The 10,632-nt window shown below is 68.7% G+C and overlaps 1 protein-coding gene across 1 annotated transcript; it reads left to right on the forward strand.

Moving 5' to 3' along the window:
* The first annotated feature begins 4,404 nt into the window (after positions 1-4,404).
* On the forward strand, positions 4,405-8,156 carry ZBTB42 (zinc finger and BTB domain containing 42). Its single transcript, XM_036217785.1, has one exon. The coding sequence runs from the start codon at positions 4,909-4,911 to the stop codon at positions 6,178-6,180; it is 1,272 nt and encodes a 423-aa protein (XP_036073678.1). The 5' UTR covers positions 4,405-4,908; the 3' UTR covers positions 6,181-8,156.
* The last annotated feature ends 2,476 nt before the right edge of the window (positions 8,157-10,632 follow it).

Raw genomic sequence — 10,632 nt, forward strand, 5'->3', positions numbered from 1 at the left:
AAGGAGCCCACACAGGAGGCTGGGGCGGTCAAGGCTGGAGGTGGGCCCGGAAAGCCGGCCAGCGGTGGACAGCAGAAGGAAGGCTGTGGGGTCACCCAGCTCTTGTGCCGATGGCCAGGCCCAGGGGGTCTGAGTCCTCCATCCCTGACGGGGCTTCCAGCAACTTCCCCTCCCCCAGGAAAAAAATACTGACACGTGGCAGCCCTAGAAGGCGGATGGCGCTTCTTCACATGGTGACAGAGGGAGACCCAGAGGGGCGTCTGCCTGGCCCCGGGCCCCCTCTCAGCTGGGCATCAACTCGCAGGGCAGCGGCAGGGTTGGGGGCAGGCCGGAGAAGGACGGTGACAGCCGACGCGGCCCAGGACCCTCCCTATTGCCTCAGTGGCCCCTGGGCACCCTCGGTCCACTGGGGACAGCTAAGGGACCAGAGGGACTCCGGCCCCCTCCGCTGCAGACTGCCAGGACAGCACCCCACCCCGCCCTCCCTGGCCCTGCCCCTCAGCCTGCAGGTCCCTCCCGCAGGTGCCCCTCCCCCAGCCCCGGGGCCTTGGGGTTGATAGCAACCCTTTTGTGAAAGAGAGACTGCCCAGCGTTATCTTCCCTGGTTGGTATGTGTTGGGGGGAGGGGGGTTGTTTTTCCTCCAGGGTCAGAGTTCAGTGGGGGGAGTGCAGACACTTCGTCTGGGGCAGGGGCGGGTGCAGCCCGGCCGCACCCCCAGGCTTCTCAGAGCATGTCTCTCTCCCCTGCTCAGGGGACACGCTCCCCAGGAAGGAGACTCCCATCTCCGGCCCCTCTCCTTGGCCCACCGGGCCCCACCCCAGCACAGCTGTCCCAGCTGACTGTGTCCCCCCAGGCGGGCCCCTGCCTCAGGGGGCCAAGCGAGAGGCCCAGCCAGCCCTACTGCTCGGGCCAGATGCCCGACCCCGGGGTCACCCCCAGACGTCTATTGCTACTCCACAAACCTTGCCAGGGGGCCCAGGGCCCCCGGGGACTGCCCCAACTACCACTGCTCTCCCAGGGGAGGCTTCCATCCCCACCCCCATCCTGGCCTCAGCTATGCTTTGGAAAAGGCAGAGGATGAGAGGAGTATGGGGCAGAGTGTCCCTGAGTGGCAGTGAGTGGCCACTGCTGGGGCGTGGGGGGGTGGGGCAGCGGAGGGCGCCCTCTTCTGGAAGACGTGGCCACTCCCGGGCCGCTCTCGGGTCTGCCGACCATTTGAGGAACAGCATCTTGGCAGGGAGGCTGCACTGAGGGCTGAACCTCCCAGCTTACGCCCACAGGGCGTCCGTTCCCCTGGGGCCTTCCTGCCAGCTGCCCTGAGCCCAGGGGCCACTGAGAGCCCCGCGCCCTGTCTGTGCAGCGCGCCTGGTCCTATCTGTGCCTCTGTGTGAGCCTGCCCTGTGACCCGGGCATCGCCACATGCAGGGCCAGCCCCTCCTCCATGGCCCCTGGGAGAGAAAGCAGAGCCCCTCTCCCCAGCACCCCCTGTCCCCCAAAGAGAATGGCAAGGAGAGGAACCAGCCCTGTCAGCCACCCCTGGCCACTGCTGCAGCCACTGGGGAGCCCCTCGGCCAGATGTTTCCAACAAAACCTGCACCGGCCTCCCCCTCCCCCCAGCGTAGGGGCCCCCAGCCCTGTCACCTGCAGGTGCCGGCCATGGTGAGGCCGGGGCCCTGGGCGGCCCTGGCCAGGCAGCAGCTGCGGGGCGAGGCTCAGGGCAGCTCCCAGGCCAGATGGCCGCCTGGCCGGCTGCAACCAGGGAGGCTGTGCCCACGCCACTGTGAGGCCTCCCACCACCCCTGTGCCTGAGACCCTGCTGGGCCAGATGGGGGACCTGAGGGCCATGGGGTGGCCAGTTCTGGAGTACTATTTGGGGGCTGTCTGGAATAGTCCCTCCTTGGTGGTAGGGCAGGACAAGAGGACTTAACTCAGACCTTGTGACTGCAGAGGCACAGAGCGTCTCCCTCCCCCGCCATGTCCCTGCTCCACTAGCCTGTCCCCCTGGCCTGGCCTCCGAGACCTGACTCCAGGCTCTTGGTGGCAGTGTCCTAGGCTGCTTCCGCTCCGCTCCCTGCCTCGTGACCTCCGTCAGGTTCCCAAGGAATGCTTTGTGCCCCCTGCCAGGCAGGGCACTGCCTGCCCGGGGCCTCGCTCCACCCAGACCCCCAACAGGGCAGCCTTCCCTCTCTGCCTCCAGGGGCTCAGGGGCCAAGCCTGGGGCCGCAGCGCTGGGCAGGTAGGCACCACGGAGCACTCAGAATCAGGATGGCGGCACTGGTGTACAGCCTCGCAGGAGCCATCACCACGCATTCCTTCAAGAGGCTCTTACTGAGCCCCGCTGGGTGGTGTCAGAGTGATCACCTCCCATGGGCAGAGCTGGAGAAGGCCGAGGCTGCAGGAGAAGACGGCGTGTGGGCGGGGCTTAGCTAGTGGTCAGCAGGGCCGCTTTCAGTGCAGCTGGAGCAGACGCGCATGGGGTGGCCAGGCAGTATAGGGCTCTCTGGGGAGGAGCCTGAGTGGCCAGGGGAAGGCCCCGGTCCCGGACTGCCAGGCCCTGGGGTCCTCTTCTCACTTTGCAGACAGGAGTGTCAAGCTTCACAGGGTTCCTGCTGATGCCCAGGCTGGGAGCCACACGGCAGGGTCTGAAGCAGGACCACCCAGGGGCGGCCCCGCCTGACTCGGATTCAGCTTCCTTAAGCAGGGGGCCCGCGAGGGACTGGAGGAGGGCACTGGGCCTCCTCAGGGAGGGTCCCCAGAGTGGATGGGCCACGGGCACCAGGAGGATGTGAGTGCACTTTGAGTCCAGGGTTCTGAGCTGCATTTGCTGGATTTCGGAAATAAAAATGCAGCATGTCCACTCAAATTTGAATGTCAGGCAAACAGGAACGCTCATCTGTAATTTAGCTGAGAAGGAAGTGTCTTTCCTTCCCAGAGACTGGAGGCCCTAACCATGGGGGCCCCAGGACCCCTGGAGGCCCCTCAAGCCTGGCCCACAGCTTGGGAACAGGACTCTCCCAGCAGGTGGCTGCTTGCCCTCCTCCGGGCCACAAGGAGAGTGGTGGGACAGCCCCCAGCTCCTCTGCCCAGGATACTTGGTGGCTGGGGTCCCGTCCTAATGATCCAGCCACAACCCAGGGCCACCTGAACCCCTAGTCAAGCCTCCCCACTGTTGGGGCTCCCCTCCCCTGCCAGCCCTCCATCTGGGGCTGCTGGTGGCCAATGAGAACGGGGCTGTGGGACCACCGCCTGCAGTGCGCAGCAGACACCCCACCCCACCGCCCCGCCCCAGACCCAAGCGTGTGGCAATTCCAGCACGCGGCTGAGGGGGTCGCGGGGGTGCTGAGTGGAGCAGCGTCCCCAGCCGCCTGGATGCTGCTGCTCAGGGCGGCCCCCTGAGGTCACAGCCTGGAAAAAGGCTCCACAGCCGACAACACAGCAGGACCCGGGGAGCAGCTTCTCCAGAATCCTGTTCCTCGGTTCCTCCCCGGCTCGCTCCTCCCCACAGCAGGACTTGGTGACCCCTCACGCCTGTGTCCCAATGTGCCTCCTCCTCCCCGAACACTGTCCCACCTGCTCTGGGCTCTGGAGGCACTTGGCCTCCCTCCATCGTGGCACTTTTCCCCCACCCCACCACGTCTCCTGGGACGTGCCATGTCCCCAAGCCTCCCGGACACACAGCTCAGTGAGCAAAGGCTGAGCGAGGGTCCTCTGAGACGGTGGGAGTCCCCTGTTCTGGGCTCCAAGGTCGAGACCCAGTTTGAGTGTTCAGAAGAGGGTCCCAGCTAAATTACAAACGGGTGTCATCTCATCCAAATTCATGAACCCCTGCGGTCCCCTCCTCCATTCCAGAGCTGGCGCCTCGTGGGGTGGCAGGGGCCCGCCCGGCGGCGCCCTCGGATAACTGCCGCAGCGCGGGCCAGAAGAGCTGGTCCTCGGAAGGTGTCCTTTAGCAGCCGGGCGCAGTTGGGACCCCATGGGGGGGACACCGAGACGGAGGAGGCAAGTATCGCGAGAGAGCCCCCTCCCCTGCCGCGCCCCCATCGCCTCCCACCCCAGCTCCCCAGCTGGCGGCGCGCGGGGCCGATCGGGCGGGGCGGACAGGGAAAAGGCGGCGAGGGTGACCTCAGCGGTTCCGTCGCTCCGGGAAGTCGCCTCGGCCCGCCCCCTCCAGCCCCCGCCCCGAGTTTCGCTCTCTCCGGGGCGGGGCGAACGGCGGGCGGTGCCGGGCCAGCCAAGTTGGAGTGCGCCCCGCCCGGCGCCCTCCGGTCCCCGCGCCCTCCCCGCCGGGGCGCGCTGCCCGTAGCTCCGCGAGCCGGGGCCGCACCGGGCCGCACCGGGGAGGGAGGGCGGCGGCCGGACTGCGGTTCGGGCCGGCGGAGGTGAGCGCGGGGGGCGGGCGCCCAGCTCTGCCCGCCCCGCCCGCCGGCCCGCTCCCCGCGGCCGCGCTGCCATAAATGGGGCCCGCAGCGGCGGCGGCATCTGGCGCGCCGGGCGGCAGCCGGAGGCGCGGACCAGGGGCGGCGACGGCGCGGCGATTCGGGCGTCGGGGGACGCGGCAGGCAGTCGGCCCGGAGTGAAGTTCGGGGGCGCCGGGGCGGGGCGGGGGTGCCCCAGGCGGGGACGCGCGCAGGTCCGCGCGGCTCGGGCCCCTTTCTCCCGCGCCCCGGGACCCGCCCCCGCGGCGGAGCAGCTTCTGTTTACTTTCGATCGAGTTTTTCCTGCTCGGGGCAGGTGCCCTGGGCGGCTCCGGGCAGGCAGCTACGCGCGGCGCCCGGCGGCCCTCTCCCTGCGCCGCCCGCGCCCGGGGAGCGCGCGTCGGGCGGCCGGGGCCGCGGCGGCCGTGGCGTCTCCAGACGCGCTCGCAAGCGTCCAGCGTCCGTTGGTGCCCAGGTGATGACGGCGGCGGCATGGAGTTCCCGGAGCACGGCGGGCGGCTGCTGGGCCGCCTGAGGCAGCAGCGCGAGCTCGGCTTCCTCTGCGACTGCACAGTGCTGGTGGGCGACGCGCGCTTCCCGGCCCACCGCGCCGTGTTGGCCGCGTGCAGCGTCTACTTCCATCTCTTCTACAGGGACCGGCCGGCGGGCAGCCGCGACACGGTGCGGCTCAACGGCGACATCGTCACGGCGCCCGCCTTCGGCCGCCTGCTGGACTTCATGTACGAGGGCCGCCTGGACCTGCGCAGCCTGCCCGTCGAGGACGTCCTGGCCGCCGCCAGCTACCTGCACATGTACGACATCGTCACGGTCTGCAAGGGCAGGCTCAGAGGGAAGGACCGCGCGCTGCACCCCGAGACTCCCGCCCCTGGGCCAGAGTCGTCAGACAAACCCTGCTGCCCCCTGCCCGCCTGGACCCCTGATCTCTGCCCAGCTGCCCGCAAGGCCAGGCTTCCCCAAGCTGGGGTCGAGGCCACTCTCCCTGCGCGGGCGCTGGGCCCTCCTCCCTGGCAGGCTCTGGGAGAGCCGGACCGGGCTCTGGACCTATCGCTGAAGCCTACCCGGAGGCAGGAGCCAGTCCTCCCACCCTGCGACCTCACGGCAGCTCCCTGCGGCCAGATGCAGCAGGGGACTCAGCCACCAGTGAAGGACGAGCGCGACTCACTGTCCGAACAGGAGGACAGCGTCGGCCCGCTGAGCCCGCACAGCCCCCGGCAGCCTCCGCGCGTTTCTGCAGCCAAGCGCCTGCCGCGGGGCTTGGAGCCGCGGCCGGTCAGCGGGGCGGGCAGCCGGGAGCTGGAGCTGGATGCAGAGCGGGGGCCGAGCGAGGACGAGCTGGGGCCCAGCGGGCGCCTCTGCATGTGCCCTCTGTGCAGCAAGCTGTTCCCCAGTGCCCACGTGCTGCAGCTGCACCTCAGCGCCCACTTCCGGGAGCGGGACGGCGCGCGGGCCCGGCTCTCGCCCGACGGCGCGGCGCCCACCTGCCCGCTCTGCCGCAAGACCTTCTCGTGCGCGTACACGCTGAAGCGGCACGAGCGCACGCACTCGGGCGAGAAGCCGTTCACGTGCGCGCAGTGCGGCAAGAGCTTCCAGTACTCGCACAACCTGAGCCGCCACGCCGTGGTGCACACGCGCGAGAAGCCGCACGCCTGCCGCTGGTGCGGGCGGCGCTTCACGCAGTCGGGGGACCTCTACCGCCACGTCCGCAAGTTCCACTGCGGCGTGGTCAAGTCCCTGCTGCTGTGACGCGGCACTAGGTTGGAGCGAGGGACCCGGCTGTCCACGTGGAAGGCCCTGAGGCTGGACCTCTCACTCGGCGACTTCACACCCTCCTCCCGGCCTCGCCCGCCTCTGACGCTCCCCAGCTCACTCCCGCCTGGCTGTGCGGACTGTGACGCTGTCTTCCACTCCAGCAAGTTCATGGGTATCTCTAGGGCCCCCCAGGTTGGCCCAGGTGCCTGGATGTGGGGCCGCTGGTGTGTTCTCCCTTCTAGGAGCTTCCCTGGCCACCTCATAGGCATGCTGCAGGTGGTGGGGGGACCTTGCAACCCTGGCCCCATACCCCGTGACGGATGCACACATCCCAGAAGCTGTTGGTGTGAGTCCCTGATGAGGTGCTCCTGGTGGTAGCAGCAGGATCCCCTGCAGGGGAGGTCCCAGGCACAGTACGCGCCCTCGGGGCACAGTGGTGTTGCAGGGGGTACAGGCCCCAGGTGACAGAAACAGAACCGGCCAGCAGCTGGGTGGCTGTGCAGCTGTGGGCGCCGTGGTGGGAGGCGGTCGTGGCCCTGACCCCCTGTGCCTCGGGGAAGAGAAGGAAACGTTGGGAATGACTCTCCTTGGGCGCAGACCCCCCCCCGGGGTGCCAGGCATCTGCCCATGGGCAGTGAGCCATGCTGCTTCCCTGCCTGAGCACACGGTCCAGGGTGCCTCTGAACACCCCGAGTGGCCCCGCAGGGCCGGGCTGTGGCTGTGCCTCAGTGGGGCTGACCCTGCAGGTCACCCGTCCATCCCTGGAAATGCCGGTCATTTCCAGAGCACTGAGCGGGCCGACCATCCGGGCTCCCCCACAGCGGGGCAGGGCGAAGGCAGCCATCGCGCAGGGCGGGCCGTGGGAGGGCCGCTGGCTGCTGGGCTGGGGTCATCGCCCCCGCCTTCATCCACGGCCTGCCCAGGCGAGGCCCCTGGAACATGAATGCGCCAAGCACGGTCAGCTGCGGCCACCCCGCCCTGCCCGCTACTCCCCGAGCTAATCCTGCTGCGGGAACCTCGGCAGCGGTGGCAGGAGGGGCTGACCCAAGTTCTGGGGGTTCTGCAGGTGGTGGAGCTGCCTGGGTTCCTGGTTGCCCCAGACCACGCGGGTGATTTCTGCTGTGACTGCAAGTGGCACTGAGGACAAAGTCCAGCCGAGTTTAAGTTATTTTCCCTTCTCCTGACAACACTTGATGTCATATTTATTTGTCTGCCCAGTCGGGAGTGAAAGGACCATCCCAGCAGGTGGACAGGCAGGTCTCCCTGTGGGCCCTCGGCTCTCCCGCCACGTGGGCGGCCTCTCCTGACGCCCAGGGCTGGGAGGGCCTGGACTGACCTGGCCAGAGGGAACCAGGTGAATGGGCCCCCTGCTTCCCGTGGCCCCGCCGCCGGCCCCCACCTCTAGAAGGGCCAGCATGGTGTGTCCCACGCTCGGGTCTCCTTGTGTGTGCCCATGTGCATCCGGCGAATGGCAGGCCGAGCCGCGCTGGCAGCGGCGGGCAGCCGGGGATGTGGCCACGGCACTGGATTTCCCCAGGGGTTTCCACGAGGGAAGAAATGTACTTTCCTGGGGCGGGAAGTGGGCCCTGCGTTAGCAACACTGGATCCATTGTCTTGTGCAAGCAGTTTCTGTGAAATTAAGAGACGCCGTCTTGTGTTTGGCTGCGTTACTGGCACGGCTCAGATGAAATTCACACTTGAGACGCTGATCACCCGGGAGCCTCCGGCCGCCGGGCGCAGACGCTTCTGGAGGAGCCCGCTGTGTGGGTCCTCCTGCCCCTCCACTACTCTGCCCCTTGTGGGGGGGTGGCTGCAGGTGACCCAGGGGCCAGTAGTCCACGCTGGCTGTTTGGCCAGAGGTTTTGTTTGCGCATACCGCCTGCCGAGACCATCTGGAATGGAGTGCAGTTTCCCTGTGTCTGTGTCCCCGTCTTTGTGGTGACAGTGCTTAATAAAGCCCACCCCCTGGAGGTGGCCCGATGATTCCTGGGGACGGGAGTGTGGGGGGAGCGTGGGCACTGCTGGGGGCAGTGGGCTGGGGCAGGGCTGCCGACTGCTGGGCCTGTCTCCCCAGGCAGCCCCCCGCCCTGCCCCGAGTTTGGGAGAGCAGTGTCCCAGGGAGGCAGGTTTGTGTTGGGCAGGGTGCGGCCGGCACCGGGCGAAAGTCCTCGAGGCTCCTTGCCCTGGAGGAGGTGGGGAGGGGGCTTGCTGAGCAGCCACAGGCCCTGGGGCTCAGACCTGCAGCCTCCTGAGCCTGTGGTCCTGGTCCTCCTGTGCTCCCCTCCCAGATGCCACCCCAGCTCCCTCTGTCTGCCCTCCCTCCACAACCCGCTTGTCCCCAGCTCCCTCAGGGTGGGGCTGGGCCCTCAGAGCCCTGGGTTTGGGCAAGAGGTGGACAAGGCTTGGAGGGGGTGATGTCTCCCGCCCCCCGACACCCCCCTGGGCCTGCCTGATCTCTAGAAGGCCTAAGCAGGGGCAGGCAGGTAGTGGCTGGCACCCCTGGGGCCGACGGGGAGACCACCTCATGTGTGTCCCAGCCTAACCTTGGCCACGGCGCCCTCCAGCTGGGGCACAGCCCAGGGGGCCAGGCTGAGCTGGTGCTGGGAGGGCCACTGCTTCGCACTCTGCCCTTCACGGCCTTCCCAGTCCTGCTCAACTGCAGGTCCCCGCTTCTAGGGGGTGGCGCCGGGCACCTCCCTCCCTCGCCCAGCCTGCCTTCCCTCAGAGCCACTGTCCTCCAGGGAGGCCCTGTCACATTCCAAGTTGGGCCTGTGACTCAGCCCAGCCTCCTCAGACCTGGGAGGAGGCTGTTGCCATGCCAACTGGGCAGGGGAGGAGGGAGGTGGAGAGGCCCCTTGAGGGGAGGGGGCTTCAGGGGTGAGCCCACCTGCCCAGCTCTCCCAAGCTGTGTGCTTGCACGCAGCTCACTACAGAGCCCCGTTCCTGGCAGGGTGACCTAGCACCCTCCCTGGAGGCCCCTGAGCCTGACCCCTTGGTAAACTGAGGCACATGAACGGGCCTGGCTGTGGCCCACAGTCCCAGAGCTAGCTGGTGGCAGACCCAGGACTTCCTTTGACTTCAGGAACTCTGGCTACTGCCTGGCAGAGCTGGCATGGGCCCCGGCACTGTCACACCTGGCCTCCTGGGACAGTGAAGAAGCCACAGGGGCGTGCTGGTGGGACCAGGCGAGGGGGCTGGCCGCCCTAAAGGTGACGGGGAGAGATCGGGTGGTGTGAGGCCAGGGGGCCCGGGGAGGCCAGGCTGTGAGGCAGGGGTGGTCAGAGCAGTCTGGCAGCCTCAGGCCCCCCACTCCCTTTGCCCCTCACCCTAGGGTCGGCCAGCTGCACCCCCATATCTGGCCTCACCCCTCCCCAAACTCAGAGTGGCAGCACGGCCCTCCTCGGTGAGGGAGTTCCACCCTGCGGACACTCAGGGAGCCTGGGGGCGGCACACTGCGCAGGCGCAGCTCCCGTCCTGCCTCCCCTGCCGCGAGGGGGCCTGGGCTTGCGCGCTGCCTCCGTCCCGGGCCTGCTCCCTGCTAAAGCCAGACCCTGCACCCCCGCTGTCAATCCGCATCACCCCCCTCCCCCACTGTCACCTCCACCTCCATCCGTGTTGGTCCCCACGGAGACGGACCCTAGACCAGGCTCCACGTGGAGGGCTCCGCGCTTGGCTGGCTGGGAGCCCAGTGTGGGGGGAGGGGGCCCTGCCCCCCGCAGCCCCCGCAGTCTGGGTGTCTGCTCACGCCCCACGTGCAGGAGATGCGTCTGCATAGGGCAGGGAGGGCTCTGCCGTGCCCCCCGTGCCATGCGGGGGCCACTTGGTCCTGTGCCAGGGTCGCTTCCTCTCCTCCAGCCCGGTGCTCTCACCTGTGAAGTGGGAATGTGGCAGACGCAGCTCCCGGTGAAGGGGTAATGCCCAGCGGGCACACGGGCAGGGCCTGCTGGCAGTGACCATGTAGCAGGACCTCCCCCCAGGCTACCCCAGGCCAGAGGGCACCCAGGATAGAGGGCCCTGGCCCCAGCGCCCCCTGCCGCAGGCCGGGCGCTTCCTGGGGCTCTGGCTGCGCTGTCGTGGGTGCTGGCAGCTGGGCAATGTCGCTGCTGGGCCCTGGGCCTCCTCAGGAAGCCCGCCCGCCGCTCCTGCAGCTGTCCCTGGCCAGCCCCCTGCAGGGTCGCGGAGGGCGGCGGAGCAGCGGAGCGTGAGGGGCGGGGGAGTGCACCGCACCGCGGTGGGAGCGGAGTCGGAACAGCTGGCTGGAGGGCGGGCCGGGGGTGGCCGGGGGCAGCTCGGACAGGAGGCGGTGGGGCGCAGGTCACTGTGCCCACCCGCAGGGACCGGGTAGGGCAGAGGTGGGACCCCAGAGGCCTGGGTCAGGGCCCGAGGGAACGGGGTCCCACCTCCCTGAGTGGGGCCTGAACGGTTTTGTTTTCGCCAGTATGGACA

The sequence above is a fragment of the Rousettus aegyptiacus genome, unplaced genomic scaffold (assembly GCF_014176215.1).
Source record: "Rousettus aegyptiacus isolate mRouAeg1 unplaced genomic scaffold, mRouAeg1.p scaffold_m13_p_3, whole genome shotgun sequence".
Lineage (NCBI taxonomy): Eukaryota > Metazoa > Chordata > Mammalia > Chiroptera > Pteropodidae > Rousettus > Rousettus aegyptiacus.

Coding starts and splice junctions, on each gene's coding strand:
- ZBTB42 (XM_036217785.1), top strand. CDS start 4,909: ATGGAGTTCCCGGAGCACGGCGGGCGGCTGCTGGGCCGCCTGAGGCAG.